Source organism: Brachionichthys hirsutus, chromosome 9 (genome assembly GCF_040956055.1).
Source record: "Brachionichthys hirsutus isolate HB-005 chromosome 9, CSIRO-AGI_Bhir_v1, whole genome shotgun sequence".
Lineage (NCBI taxonomy): Eukaryota > Metazoa > Chordata > Actinopteri > Lophiiformes > Brachionichthyidae > Brachionichthys > Brachionichthys hirsutus.
Window position 1 is genome coordinate 13,152,620 of NC_090905.1, and position 16,559 is coordinate 13,169,178.

The 16,559-nt window shown below is 44.4% G+C and overlaps 1 protein-coding gene and 1 non-coding gene across 2 annotated transcripts; one reads left to right on the forward strand and one right to left on the reverse strand.

Moving 5' to 3' along the window:
* The first annotated feature begins 1,430 nt into the window (after nucleotides 1-1,430).
* Nucleotides 1,431-3,968, forward strand: lrrc8db (leucine rich repeat containing 8 VRAC subunit Db). The gene has a single exon (XM_068743360.1). The coding sequence runs from the start codon at nucleotides 1,431-1,433 to the stop codon at nucleotides 3,966-3,968; it is 2,538 nt and encodes an 845-aa protein (XP_068599461.1).
* A 1,906-nt stretch (nucleotides 3,969-5,874) lies between these two features.
* trnas-gcu (transfer RNA serine (anticodon GCU)) lies at nucleotides 5,875-5,956 on the reverse strand. Its single transcript has one exon. It is a non-coding gene; the product is annotated as a tRNA-Ser (tRNA).
* Nucleotides 5,957-16,559: the final 10,603 nt, after the last annotated feature.

Sequence of the window (16,559 nt, forward strand, 5' to 3'; positions counted from 1 at the left end):
GAGGGGGGGTAGCCAGCTAAGCCGCTTACAGCCCGGCCGGCAGGCCCACGCCGGACTGGATCCATGAGAAGAACGCACGGCCTCATTACAGCGGAGGAATATGACAGATAAAGGGAGGTGTCGTTCGGTGCAGCTGGGATCGACGTAACTGGATCAGACCTGCTGAAGGTGCGTAGATGTAACGATGTAACGTGTTTTCAGCGTGATTTCAGTGGTGCGTTTAAAGGCTTCAGGTCCACTTGTCGTTTCGCGTGCGTGGATGCGTCTGGCTGCCGGAGCCGGTCTGAGCCTGCTCTGTCTGCAGCCCCGTCGTAAATCACGACCTTCACGGTTTCAGAAGTGGAAGCACGGATTACTGTGTGTCTGTTCCATTATGCAACCGGATCCAAAGCAGCGTTTTTAAATGTATCCAGACATTATGGACACGACTTCATGATGCGCGCAGGGTTCGTGTTCGTGATCGGCAGCTCTGAAGGAGGAGAACAAACGCAGGAAAGGGCGTCACGTGGACGACCCAGCTTATTTAACGGTGTCCCGGTGCTCGATGACTGTACCTTGCAGATCCATAATAATCTGACAAGCCTCCTTTGTCCTTGGGACGCGTGGCCTTGCCTAAAATTGTCGGACATAACCAACATTACCTTCCAGGGCTCGTTGTCCTCCTGAAATACACAACCCATCATGTAGTATACAGGAAAAGGCTTGTGTACACGTGTCATTGGAACATTTGTAATTATATTTTGAACAATGTGTTTTAATGAATGTGTTCATGATAGTATTTTTGCCCACTTCTGATCTATGTCTCCAATAATGCGACTATTTCCGCTTTCATCCCTGTAAATTTGTCCTGTCCTGTCTGTTGAAGTGTAAATCCTTTGCTGTTTAGTGTGTGGTGTGTTTCTGCGTGATGGTGGAAGATTATTGTCTAACGTACGGAAACTTAGCCCCTATTAGTGTCTATCTGCATGTTAATTATTGGTTCTGGAAACATGTATCCTCCCTATATTGTCCTGGTCATATTGCAAAGAGACATTCATGAGACCAAAGACCAAAAACCCTGGACGTTTGAAACATCCTTCATATAACTGACATTTGATCTATCAATGGGAAAGATGGGAAAGTGGCGAGCGACATTTTTTTTTTTAATCTGATGTATTCATTCACAGCTAAAAGAACAGTGTTCAAATACAATTTGAGAAATGAAGCTAAAATTGACAATATGGACACACAAGAGGACAATTAGAATAAGAGGATGGACGGCGCATATTTGTTTAGCACCGCTCGAAATAAAAATAAAAATCTACCAGATTTAAATCATTTACAAATGTAATCTTAAAATACGGTTACTAGATTAGGATTCATATTTGAAACAAGGTTTCTTGTTTTTAACGTACAGTTTTATTTCGCATATCCGCCCCTCTGTTTCAGGGATGTTCTCCCTCACCGAAGTCGCATCCCTGAACGACATTCAACCAACCTATCGGATCCTGAAGCCGTGGTGGGATGTCTTCATGGACTACCTTGGCATCGTCATGTTGATGTTGGCGATATTTTCCGGAACAATGCAATTAACCAGGGATCAAGTGGTATGTCTTCCGATTCTGGAACAAACTCCGGAGGGAACTGGGGACTTTTTCGGATCGCAGCAGCCAGAGAAAAGTGACAGTCTATGGAACCAAGAGAGTGCGGTCGGGGAACAGGCGGCGCCGTTGATGGCTGAAAGACCCCCAGACAGCATCGCTCCCACAGTTCGCCTTGGGAATCCTCAGCCGACAGGCGTCAGGACAAAGATGGATTATCAGCAGTATGTTTTCGTCAACCAGATGTGCTACCACGTGGCTCTGCCGTGGTATTCCAAATATTTCCCGTATCTGGCTCTAATCCACACCATCGTCTTGATGGTTAGCAGCAACTTCTGGTTCAAGTACCCCAAGACGAGCTCGAAAATAGAACATTTTGTGTCCATCCTGGGGAAATGCTTTGAATCTCCGTGGACAACCAAGGCGCTGTCAGAGACCGCGTGCGAAGACTCAGAGGAGAACAAGCAGCGGCTGACCGGCGCCTCCTTCCTCTTGAAGCATCTGTCCACGTGCAGCGAAGAGGGAAGCCCAAACCAGCCTCCCCCAATGCTGAATAAGTCTGGGGTCGCCTTTTCCGTCGAGAAGCTTGTCAGCGAAGTTCCCGCCATGACCATACTGGACAAAAAAGACGGCGAGCAGGCAAAAGCGCTGTTTGAAAAAGTCCGGAAGTTCCGTGCCCATGTGGAAGACAGCGACTTGATCTACAGGCTGTATGCCATTCAGACAGTCATCAAAACGGCAAAGTTTATTTTGATCCTCTGCTACACGACGACCTTCGTTGCGTCGATAGATTTTGAGCACGTGTGCGAGCCTGAAATTAAACACTTGACAGGATACACCAAGTTCCATTGTACCCACAACATGGCCTTCATGCTGAGGAAACTCCTGGTGAGTTATATTGCGCTCATATGCGTTTACGGTACGGTTTGCATCTATACACTCTTCTGGCTTTTCCGGCGACCACTCAAGGAGTATTCGTTTGAGAAAGTCCGAGAGGAGAGCAGCTTCAGCGACATTCCCGACGTGAAGAATGACTTTGCCTTTCTCCTGCACATGGTGGATCAGTACGACCAGCTCTACTCCAAGCGCTTCGGGGTCTTTCTGTCCGAGGTGAGTGAGAACAAACTCCGAGAGATCAGCCTGAACAACGAGTGGACCTTCGAGAAGCTACGGCAGCACGTGACGCGCAATGCCCAGGAGAAGCTGGAGCTCCATCTTTTCATGCTCTCCGGCATTCCAGAAGCCGTGTTTGATTTGACTGATTTGGAAATCCTCAAACTGGAATTAATCCCAGAGGCCAGAATAACGGCAAAAATGTCACAAATGATTAACCTGCAGGAGCTCCACTTCTATCACTGTCCAGCCAAAGTGGAACAAACTGCTTTCATCTTCCTACGCGATCACCTCCGGTGCCTTCACGTCAAGTTCACGGATGTTGCTGAGATTCCCAGCTGGGTATACATGTTGAGAAATTTAAAGGAGCTGTACCTGGTTGGCAACCTGAACTCAGAAAACAACAAAATGATTGGCCTGGAGTCTCTGCGCGACCTCCGCCACCTAACGTGCCTGCATCTCAAAAGCAACCTCTCGAAGATCCCGACGAACATACCCGACCTGTCTCCGCATTTGATCAAGCTAGTTGTCCACAACGACGGCACGAAGCTCTTGGTGCTGAACAGTTTGAAGAAGATCATGAATCTTGCAGAGCTGGAGCTTCTGAACTGTGAGCTGGAAAGAATTCCCCACGCCATCTTCAGCTTGACCAACCTCCAAGCGTTGGATCTAAAATCAAACAACATCCGCACCATCGAGGAGATCATCAGCTTTCAGCACCTCAAGAGGCTGACGTGTCTCAAACTGTGGCACAATAAGATCGTCTCCATTCCACTGTCAATCAGCCATGTCAAAAACCTGGAGTCCCTCTATCTCCCACACAACGAGCTGCAGCACTTGCCCTCGTCGCTGTTCAGCCTCCTCAAGCTGAGGTATATTGATGTCAGCTATAACTCCATAGTCGTAATACCGCTGGAGATAGGCTTTCTGCAGAACCTCCAACATTTTGCCATCGGCAACAACAAAGTCGAGGTTGTTCCCAAACAACTTTTCAAGTGTGCAAAACTGAGGACCTTGTGTCTCGGGCACAACTGCATCTCCTCCATCCCGGAGAAAATCGGCCAACTCTGCCAGCTCACCCATCTGGAACTGAAGGGTAACTGTCTGGACCGTCTTCCGGCACAGCTCGGCCAGGGCGGCCTCCTGCGCCGGAGCTGCCTGATCGTGGAGGACCACCTCTTTGACTCGCTCCCCACAGAGGTCAAGGAGAACCTCAATCAGGAGTCGAGTGTTTCTTTTACAAATGGGTGTAAGTGTCTAAATGATGGGCGGTAGTCACACCCTGTTTTTTTATTTGTCATCAGTGGATCGGTGCAGCGCTGATGCCCTTCAGGGCGTCTTACATGTTGACGGTTGGTACCGCTGGAGAAGTTGATTTTATGTGAAATGATCACAGTGTATGACGTTTATTTATTTCTTTTTGTTAATGACGGTGAATCATATCAGTTATGTCACTTGTACTTTTTTCCTTTCGTATCCGAAAGTATCCATAGTGGATATATGGAAGTTTGTATTATTTAAAATAAATAATTCAGCTTTTTTTAAAAATGTGATTTCATGTGAGTCGTATCTGACCGGGCGTGCTTAACTGTGCTTGAACACACACTTTTGATAACTTGAAGGGAACTCGGAGATCCTCCACGTCCGCCAATGCTGCAAGACAGTCCCCTCCTTTGCATTTGAATCCCAGCTGACCTCAGTGTTATATAATATTCAGTTTATTCTACATCCCTATTAGTTGTACTTTTACTTTCATACTTTCTTGATGTAAACATACATTGATCGTGCATTTTGTGTCGTGTGTGCCATTGTGTATCTGTTCCCTTTGTTATTTTGCATTTAAATATGGCCTAAGAAATAAAGGAATAACTTGATAGTCGAGAAGGAATTGCTTTTCTGCTTCGAACCTGATCTCAGTGCTTTACTTGGGTTTGTGGCATCTCAGAGAACTCGCTTGGAATTGAACACATTTAGTGGACAGTGTCTCCCCCTGCTGGATCTAAGGTGTTAGTGGAACTAAGAACTATTCCTTCATAATCCCTCTTGAGGAAATGACTTTCTTCCACTCGTGAACACCAGTGACGTGCAGTGAGGTTTGTGTCTGGTGAGGCCACAATTCATGCACATTTAATGCAAATTGAAGTATATACACTGCGTATATTTAGATTTTTGTTATTGACTGTATATTATACAAATATATAAGGTACTGTACGGCAGTGTGTGCATATATGGTCTTACCTTTACTTTGAAATGAAGCCCATGCACTGATGCTTCAGGACAAAAATCTCAATGACTTCGTTGTAGAAGTCTTCTTCGTCTTCTCTGAGTTTTAAAAGTCTCACCGACGTTTGAAGCAAACCTTTAAACTCCAGCATCGGTCTTCCATTATTTAGGATTTCTTGTTTTGACTGAAAGTCCAGTTTTGAGATTTTTTTTAAGCTTTGATCTAGCATCTACATCATCCATTGTTGCGGTGAAAAGACTTCCTAGTCTTGAACTCGCGTATTTCTTCTTCTTCTTCTTCTTCTTCTTCTTCGTCTTCTCTGTATCTCACGTATTTCGTGGATAGAACATCAACACAGGCTCACGTGCTCCTCTGTCATGAGGAAGAGGTACTGTCTGCCTCACCTTGTGATGTTTCACTGCGGCTTTATGTCAAACCATCAAGACTAAATACGTTATATATACATACGTGAAATACATTACTAAGACTATTACAAATAAGAACATATAATAAAAGTGTCTACAAACATAATTTTGGTGACGTACAGAGAGACAGCGACTGGCACGTGGCATCGCGGCACCTCACATCTTCCGCTTATTTGAACAGTAATTAAGCAGATTCAGGTATTTTATTTTATTAAACGATTAAAGAAATTTACAGATCAGACAAATTGTACAAAAATTATATTTATTGGATTTTTTTAACTTCTCATGATGACAGGTGGCGCTGCCTCCCCTGAACAAAAGTCACTGATGTGTGATGTGTCACTGTGATGGCCTTAAACACAAACACACACAAGTTAAGGGGAAAGGGAAACAGCACCGCAGCGGGGACCATGGAGCAACTTCTTGCTCAAGGGCATCTTGGCAGCACTCAGGAGCCGAACTGGCACCTCCATATGATCGAGATTCCGTTGCTGATTACAACTGTTCTGTTCTGCCACCCCAAAAATGCAGCCGACGAGGACGGGATTCGAACCCATGCGTGCAGAGCACAATGGATTAGCAGTCCATCGCCTTAACCACTCGGCCACCCCGTCGTAATTTAGTATATGTGCTCATGAAAAACACCACGGGTTCACTTCGGGTCAGCCAGCCATGAGGCTGGAGGAGCAAAAGAAAATTGCATGCAGCAGAAGGGAACATAAGGGGAGCTCCATCAGCGCTCTGCACCACATCTCCATATAGTTTTGTTCTAATTCCATCCATAGCTAAGAGCATACAGCGTGTGTGTCATAAAACATCTCAAATCAGATCTCTCACTAGATGGGCTGACGTCTAGTTTGTGAAGACATTTGTGAAGACATTCAGGGAAATAGAGGCCACTTTTATGATGTCATCATGTTCAAAGTAATGTGTTCATAAAGTCACAGCGTATTTTATTACAAATATCTTCAACCGACTCTCCTTTTATTTTAATTTGGTAATAACAGAACAACTCACAAAACAATCATCAAACAACACAACATCAAATATCATTGTTCCGAAAGACTCCAAGATTCCTTTGTAAACTAATTACTGATGAACAAAATCAGAACCTGCCATTTCTATATTGACTGCGGATCAGAGTGGCAGTATGTGACTCTGAGGTGAAGCCCACTTCCTGAGTTGGGACAGTCTCCAGCAGCGTATGACTCTGCACAGGATGTAGCTGATAATGGATGGATATCCGGCACAAGAACACAGACAGAAGAATGCAGTACCATATAATTAGAAATGAATTCATCATAGGAAATAACATTTTATTTTAACTCGCCGTCTTTAGTAGTTATAAGCAGTACACGACTGAACTGAACCAACAGCAGGCCCTTTGGACGGGTTCATTTTCGGCGACTTAAACTGCCGGTGCTAACTGTATTTATTTGGTGTCAGACACTTTTTAAAATAACAATTCTGATTATTGGTTTCTCAGCCTGTATGCATGTGTGTATGAAAGTATGTATGTGTATGTATGTATATATGTATATATGTATGTATGTGTATGTGTGTATGCATGTATGTATGTGTGTATGTATGTATATATGTATGTGTATGTATGTATGTGTGTATGTGTGTATGTATGTATATATGTATGTGTATGTATGTATATGTGTATGTGTGTATGTGTATGTATGTATATATGTGTGTATATATGTATGTATGTATTTTATGTATCTAGAAGACTATGAAGTGTTTATATACTCATTATTAATGTTATAATTTATAACAGTCCAATGACACACACTAGCCTCCATTGAATTAACTTTTTATTAACTGTTCAAATGTGTTTTTGATGCGGGTGTTGTGTTTAGAAGTCTTCATTTATGGAGATAAAATGCTAAAAATGATTCCCTCATGCTGCTTTAGCCTAGCATGCATCATCTGACCACAGTACACACACACCTCATCCATGATTGAAGCAGATTGAAGCATGATTTGATCGTGGTGATTGTGACGTTCGGCTCCTCGGCCCTGGGTCTGCAGGAACAAAAGCAAATGTTGTGACAACCGTGGACGACTGGCAGCGAGGGCGGTAGCATGACTGTGAGCTGGTCTGACACTGAGGTCATTAGAAGTCTGCCATCAGGTGGATGGAGTAAACACACCGCCTGCAGTCCAGCCTTCATTACTGCCTTGGAATCAAGCGAGAGCCACAGCGCTCGTCACAAACACTTCCCTCTTGCAGGACTGCATTGCCAGGCGCGTTTGTGTGAAGTGGTCATCACAGCACCAACCCATCAGCCCACTGGGCTAGCTGGGGACGGAGTGCATATCATGTCAATTTAAAGGCTCCACTGCCCCACAATCTGTGCGTCTCCGTTTTACAATGCATCCGGTTTGACACGTCAGCCGAGGAGACGAGTTATTGCTCTAACGACCTGCTGTGTTTTCGAAGCCTCCTGCTTTGTCCTTGGCAGGAAACATATTTTTTAACAAATGCAAGTATTTATCGAGCATAATCAGCACTCGTAAGCGCCGATTTAACAGCAAGAGGAATCCTTTCGAGTTTGTGCTGCGGTGGCCAATTGATTGTCTTCCCGGTATATCTGGTAATGAGACATAAGCATTTAAATTGGGTAGGTATGGTTGTGCTGGGAATTTTCCCGTGTGCGTGCAGCCTGCTGCTCCGCCGACGCCCCGAGGAAAGCGGATCTTCAGCGGCAGCACTTTGTGAGCACTTGCGCAGCTGATGAGCTGTAATTACGTTTTAATTATTTCTGTAGGGCATCCCTCTCTCCCGACACGACGCCCAACCCCACCACCACCGAATCCTTGCAAATGAAGACATTCTGCATGTCAAAAACATGCAGTGACCAAACTCTCGTCAGTGAAGTCCACTAATTGCAGCACAGCCTCGTGTCAGCACCAGTGGACCCGTAGCTTTGATGTCTGCTCGCCAGGATGATAATCAAGGCCACAGATCGCATACGATTGGCTGTAATTGGGACAAGTTGGTTTAAAAAAAAAAGGGCACCACATGACTTGGACGGCTGTTTCCCACAGCCACGACTCTGAGACAGCGACTCCACCCTCCCCCATCCTGTGCCCACGGGTAAGGAAGCCTTGTCACTTATTAAGCAGGCTGTTGCCATGAAGTGACAGATGTCCTGATGTGATCTGTCTGCATCTTTGGCCTCCGTCTGTCTTGTTAGTACAAATACTTGAGGATGGTGTGACGAGAGCAGTTGTTTTATCATATACACTAAATGCATTGGAAGCTCTGGTTTCTGGGAGATGAAACGGTCTCCCCCGGCTATCTTGCTGCTCTCTCCTTTTTCATTCCTTGTTTCCCCGAGTTCCTTGAGCCTCCCTCAACCTCTTCCATAGGGCCCGATGTTTAAGGTTTGGTGCTGCTGAACCGCGTCTGAATCTTCATTGTTGCTCTGCTCTGCTCCCTGCTTGGCAGAGAAAGATTAGGGGGCTTGGGTCCTGAGATGCGTATCCCACCAACTCGCCGGTCCTCACACCCTCCCTCTCTTCACCCATCCTCGGAGATTCGAATCCTTTTAGCTTCTTCCTCAGGTAAAATTGCCAAGGACCTTGTGAGCCCTGGGTTCCCCTGGAGGTAAAATCTATAATGGAGTTTTTTCATTTTGCGCAAGAACAGCCTTGAAAATGGACTTCTTTAACCAGGTAGCTGCCTGACGGAAGGTCAACGGTACTCCAGGTGGACATAACATGCCACAGCTGTGATAGGAAAAGGCAAAACAAAGGAACAGTTTTATTCCAAAGAAAGTGACCTGCGGAAAATAAAAATATCCAAGTGATGTGTTGTTTTTTGGAGCTGAAACATTCAGCTTCAGTCGCGGTATCAGCGCCGGGTTCTTCACGCATCCCTGAAGGAAGACAATTATCTCATTTAGTCGTATTCCTTTTCACGGATTCATGCCAATATGTCAAATGAAAATGGCTCCTAATGACTCCAGTTGGCAAGAAGCTGTTTCTCATTTCCCTGCCACCTTGATTCAAAGATAGAGGGCACCAAAGCATCAGTTTTGCTGAGATGGGCGCTGAAACATCATTACTGGGGATCTGAGGCGCTTTGTGCATTTAGAGTTCAGTGTGTTCTGTAATTCTACACCAAACCTGCACCCTGGCCAGAGGCTTATGGACAGAATCAGAAACACACACACAAAAAGCAATGGATAAAATGTAATAATGGCAATAAACAGATATTATTCTTATCAATTAATTGGTATACTTATTAATTATTATTATAAAGGTGTTGCTGCAGCAGCAGTTACAGTATTGTTAATGTCGCTACTATTTTGACAGATTTGAAAAGGTGCCGTTGACTAAGAATCCAATTAACATACAGTAGGCTTCATAACAACAGATGTTACAGGCCGCTCCGTGACTGACAGTGAAATTTCACACAAACTATGCTTCATTACCACTGTATTGATGCGCCCTCTGCTTACTTTCAATTATTCATCAGCCACTCAAAGAAAAAAAAAATGTTTGCTCTGCCTCATTTTATGCTCCATATCAAAACAGAACTCACATCCCTGCTGCAGCTATAATCTTAGTTAATCAGCGTCATTTAATGCACTTAGCAGCAGCGTTTCAAATTCAAATGATACACTTGTGTGTGTGTGTGGGGGGAAGCAGTCGCCGTCTGCCCTAGTTCTCATTGATAGTGTGTTTGTCAAAATGATGCATTTGGTCATTACCTCACATCAGACGCCTCAGAGACATAATTCTGCCTGACAGTTGGATTCCAGCATTTGACAGCCTCAAACTTGTTGAGTTTTCTCTAAATACTTGCCATTGGAATGAGTTAAACATCCCCCGGAGGCACCGCCGAGTTTCCTTTTGAACAAACACCCGAGGGATGCCAAGCTGGGACTGCACGAGGAACTGGAGGTCTTACGGCGAGGGCTGTTTGGGTTTATCGAATGGTACAATGGGTAATTTCTTCTGCCACTGCAGAAGGAGTGGAATAAGAGAGGGATGAAAAGAGAAAAGAGTGTATGTTGAAGAGAGAATCTTTATCTGGGCTTAATATCCCATGCTCAAGCAGAGTGGAGGATTGTTTTGTTGTACAGATCTCTTTTGTGAGATCCTACCTACCCATGGAAGACCCAGGGGCACTCTAAGAACATACGCATCACCTAGATTTGCCTTCCAGCCCACTCCTCTCCAGCGATTGCACCCTCTCCCCGCTGGCTTCTTTGTGTAGAGGAGCATTTTGGAAATCAAATCTTGGTTTGTCAGAGTAAAACTGGAGCGGACTTCAATTTGAATTGATTTATTTTTACATAATTGCTCTGAGCACATAAACGCGCTCTTCTCTTGTGCTCTGCCTGCTCCGACGCAAACCAGTGCTGAACGGAAGCCACTCTGAAGAATACCACAAGTGGTCGCACCGCAGAGAATCCCTGTTTAATCAAAATGCCGGAATTACAAAGCGAAGTCTTCCTGCCAGTACCCTGTAATTATCTCGTCTCCAACGGACCTGAGAAGCCCGACACCTCGATCAGAGTGGAGCTGCCTCTGAAGTTCGGGCCGCTTTGCAAGGGAGAATTCAAGCAGGTGCAGCAGTCATCATTGTCAAAAAGGAGTGCGGAAACCTGCTGGGACAAAGGAAGGTACCAGTGAAAACATTAGGTGAGTGGAACAAGCTGAGGTGAAGATGGGGGGGGGGGGGGGGGGGGTTTGGTTGAAGAGAGTTTCAAAGCGCCCTGCCAGTGATGACCAGAGTGTCCATCAGCGAGGTCTCGTGGGTGCCCACTGAAACAGCAGCGCTAGCAGAACTGAAAAACACCCACCCTGGGAAAGTGCTTTTTCTGCCGCCAGACGCCAAGTGATGGATTGGGCCGGCCGGTGCACACAATGCATTTGTGAAAAGAAAGGAGGGGAGGGTGGGGCGGGGGGAGGTCTGTCAGAAAAACACTTCCACTTTACCCCTAGAATGCACTAAAATATTTAAAGGTTCGATATTTATTTTAACATTCCACACATCGGATGCGAGAATGGACAAACACACAAATGGACGTGTGGGTACAAAAGGTTTAAAGTCTGATATGTATGTGACGCAAAGAGGTGGTTGAAGCAAAGACCGGGGGGGCTCCGTTCATATTCCACATATTCCACATTGGCATGTTGGCAACGGCAAAATGAGAAATTAACAATAATTGAAGACCTCATTGAACGGTGTGGGGGGTAGAGGCTCTGCTGCGGCTTTCGACCTGAATGATGGAAACGCTTCTACAGAGCTCCTCAGGAGTCAACAGTATTGATTAAACCGCCGCATCCTCTCAAATCCATCCCGATTTCCTTTGAAGGCGAAAATCATCCTTGATATCTGCCAACAGCTTTCTTACTTAGGGGTTTCTTCCTTTCTATCTAGGTTGTATTAATTAATGCTTGCTTTTCTGAAATTAGCCCTCCGAGGAGCTATAACTCAAACCCCTGTATTTATGAAAGTAATAGGTTGGGGGGGGGTGCTAAACTGAAATAATTATGCAGTCCAGCACTTTGCGTTGAGAATAAACTGCAAGAAACCTGATAAAATATGAATGTGCAATGGGTGCAAATATAGTTAAATATTTACAATCCTGTGTGTTAGCCCACAACCCCAGTAAAGATGCTAGTCAACTGCAATAATTGCATCTGTGCTAAATTGATTTGTGGATTCACAGGGCGTCGTACAAGTTCAGAACGCCTTCTCCTTTTCTGAATGCACGGCCATGAGAACGTGCCTCTTCGCCCACTGGCGTGCGCCGTACAGTCCTGCATCTGTTCCAGTTTTCTACGCGGTATAATCAGGGAGGTAGTGGCATCTTCAGCAGCAGCTCATGCTGCAGTTAGGAGGAGGCACACTGCAGCGAGATGTTGAGCGAGCCCCCTGAGGGACTGATCTTATATCAGGAGACTGTATATTTCTACGCTACAGAGGCTATTCAAACCCACCAATGCCTGAATTATTAAAGACACTGTATGTTTTTCAAATCCTTGATTTAGCTTTTTTTTTATTTTTTTAAGGGATGGGATGTGTTGGTAGTGGTGTGTCCAGGGGTTGAGGATGGGGAGGAGAGGGGGTGGGGCCGGCTATCAGATGCTGCATCGCTCCTGTTTTCACCCTCCCACTGTTGGCCTCGTCTGCTAAAATGGCCTTTTACTTTCTGCAGTGAGCACGCTTTTACTGCCTTTGAAGGGTTATTTCTGTTGATGAAAAGGATACGCCGCCCGGGTTAAAGCGAACCCCAGCCATTCACAAGGTTGTTTAATACTTTCCCCTCGGTTTGGCTTATAAATATAACATCAGTAAAAGTATACCAGCGGTCTCATGCCGCAGTACAGGCTTCGAGCTAAGTGGCTGAGGTTGAGCGAGAGAACCCAGGATCGGGAGAGATGGACGGGAGAACAGAGAGCGAGGCAGAATGAAGGGAAACCGTTTAACAGTGGCTGATCCGGCTCTGGACTGGAGGAGCGTGCACGCCAGATGTGAAGTCATTAACAGTCTTAAATTTAAATTGGCTCTGTCGATGGCTCGCTTGATTCCTACATACAGTACACAGGCCTCACTTGTTAACAACTTGTATGCTAAAGACTCGTATTAGAACTGATCAATCCGCTTTGGAGGCAAGCGTTTCCCATCGCTTTGAAGTGAGCACATTGATTGGTGAGAATATAACAGAATTAAACAATTGCTGGCCTGAGAGGAGCAGATTGTTATCTTGAGCCTACCTACTCTATCAATAGAGCTCAAACAGGAAGGACCCTGGAGGACTGGTCACGTTTTAAAAATGATTTCTTAGGTAACTGTATGTGTGGCTCTGTAGGCATTAAAAACACTGCTTTAGCTTAATGTGATAAAATGTGGTCAAGATGTGGTCACCTCCCTTTCCTACAGGAAACTGAAGCAAATATAAGCCAGTTGATCTCAAAAACATGTAAATGATGTAAAAAAGAAGATTATGTTCTAATACGAAGCTGTCGTTGAGTTCCAATGGACAAACCAGATTGTTTAGGAATGTGTGAACACACAAATCTGATGTTCCCAAATCCGATCTGAGCCACGCTTCATGAATAAGAATGACAAGATCGTATGTCTTAAAACCTATTTTGCTCGGCAGTCAGCAGTACAATGAGACTTGTACTGTGACACGTCCATTAAACAGGACCATGTCTAAACCAGGAATTATTTCCACGCTAAAACTGAAGAGGCGTCCACATATTTCTGTCCACACCCTCTGATAATTTACACATGTTGTTCTCCTGGCCTTAAAATACTTCCTCGTTGCTTTCATAAGCAGATGTCAAACATCTCCACTGTGATTCAGAGCCTGGCATAAGTGGTGTTCAAACTAACAGATCCTATACATAAATATATTCAGCCGCCACCGCCGCCACCTCTGCTCCGTGCTCCCTGCGCTTTAGTACCGGCTAGAGAGGAGGGATGCCAGCTACGGATGCAATTCCAGGTGGAATATTGCTGATGCATTGCCCACCAAACAGATGTCTCTCTTGAATTTGTTACCTCAGGATCCTCCCTGAATACCAAATCAGGGGGGAAACATTCAAGTTGTGCTAAAGTGTGATTTATTCGTCCAGCCTGAGCCTCACAGTTTGACAACAACATGGAAATCAATGGCGTCCATTCCCTGCTGCCGTAGCTGTCATCACAACACGGTGAGGATTCAAATGCCCAACAAACAGCATCCATGCTGAAGACATGGCGTGACAAGGTGGTCTTCTCCGTTCCATCATGGTTCCATCATTTCAAACAACTCATCGTTGTAAACTGCAATGGCTTTTTTCATTCTTAAATTATAGTTTATTGTTTCTATTAATGCACTCTGTGCATGCCGTCAATTTTGCATTGCTGTGTCTTGTTGAGTGGAGCAATGTTGCTGATAGAATTTCCCTCTCGGATTAATAAAGTATTCTGATTCTGATTTAAGTTGGACGGTGTGATGATATCACCCCCGCCCCTCCTTCCTGTCCTCCTAAAGCCGACCACACGGCCGAGCCTCTCTTTATTGACAGGGGAACGCTTGACAAAGCAGGGTAATTAAAGCAATAGCGCTGTTTGGCTTTCATTGATAAAGATTGGACTGGATGCACCTCTCTGTGGTGTGTCAGCAGCAGAGCGCGTCTGTCCCCTGGATCCCTCACTCGCCTTTCATCTTCCCCACTCAGCCATGAAAAATTCATCCAAGACCTCCAGAAATATTTATTGTAAAATCTTAGCGAGAAGTGGTAGCACTGAAAAATTCATGGCCTTATTCGCCTCCAACAGCTGTGGACCCCTTAATTAATCTGATCGCTCACATTACACAATAAATTCATTTATATACAATATTTATCCGTCCGCTTCCTCAACTCGCTCTAATCAAACAGACACGCATGTAAATCTATAGTTTTTATTCTGGTTTCACAAGCAGCACAGGGCATGTTTCTGTGTTAGGCTGGTTATACACAACACCCCATAAAGTAGAGATGTGAGACACAACATGTGAACCAGCAGGTCAGAAGCGTTTCCTTAAACCCCCGAATACCTAAAATAACCATCATAGTTTTTCCTTAGAAATCTTCCCTTGACCAGCCAGAAATCTTGAACAGAACCTAAGCCAGATAACCCAGAGATTCTTGACAGTGTTGTCGGTGAACAATGAGATGCCATCTAGTTCAACCACAACACTTATAACAAACATTTCTGAGATGTTTTGGCCCAAGAACCAGTACCTCAGTTTTGTTTAGATTTTTTAATAGTACGTTCTTGGTCATCCAGGAGTTAATGTCCTTAAGGAATGTCTGAAGTCAAACTACTAAACTGCTAAAATAAATTCTAAAATTAAAATTAAAACTTTTGGAACAATTCCCTGTATCTCCCATAGTTACTGTCAGACATTTCAGTTCCAGTGCTACGTTGTTGTTTAATTATTTCAGTAATATTCCTACAACATACTAACAAGTAATATTTCCACCTAGTCACGCTTAGATTCTAGCAGGATAGTTTCAAAAGCTTTAATTTAAATTCTTGAATTGAGAGAATTACTGGATTACATGCAGCACAGCTTTGAGAGGCTAGCATGATAACATTTTTGTTCATTCCTGAAAATAAAAAGAGCTGAAGATCATGGAACTTATTTTGACCTGATGCTGATGTAACATCTGTAGGCTTCATCCTCTGGGTACCACGAACATCTGCACATGTCTTAGCAATTACCAAATTAGTTCCATGTTATTTGAAACAACTGCACGATGATGGACTTACTTATCCCATGGCGAAAAAAAAGACATTTCCTGACTTAACTGGAAGATGATAACAGCTGTTTAATATTTAAACACACATTTTGACAGACTGACAGATGCATTGTGATAATGGCCGCGCGTGCTGTGCGCTGCTTTCGACTGGGATGCGCATTGTTTTACACTGTTTGATGTGTATTTTTCACCGTTCACATGTAAAACCTGACACGCATCAGTAGGTCTGCTGTTCATAATGATGACTGGTGACAGTCATGTTGCTTTGTTAGCGCTCAAATGTGTCATCACAGCTAATTTAAAGCTGACATGTGCAGCAGGACAAACCTTTTCATCTGGCATTTGAGATTGCTGGCCTCTTGCCTCCAGCGCCAAGCAGTAAGAAAACATCTCTTCCAAAAACTTGGAATGAAATTGATTTAATGTACGGCACCAAATACCTCAAAAGTGATTTTTAAAGCTCTTTCCAGGCTCCAATTCTTCTGCCTCTTTAAGTTGTAGTGTTTTGCCTCTGAAACTGGGATTTGGGCACATAAACAAAATTTTGCTCTTCAAGATGAGGTTTGTTATTTTCTTCTACGCGTTCATATGAGCAGCAGACAATCTGTAGGAAGCCTTGACAGCTAACAGCACGGTTTGACAGGTGTCTTCCTCTGCTATGTAATCACAGTGTGAAGAACCATGCTGTGCAAAACAGACAACAGTTTTTATAATGATGGAATATCTACAGTGTGCACACTTAAAACGAGGACTCTTGAGGAGGCTTCAGATGTACTTTTGAATTGCATTTTCAAGTCAATGGCAGCGATGCGTGAAGCACAGCCTCTAAAAGCTGAATTTACCTTTTGGTGAAGTGGAGTCGATGTGAGATAATAGAGCCTATCAGACCTGGGTATTCAGTCTGGCTGCCCACTGATATTTGGTACCGGTCCAGTCCTGCACCAGATG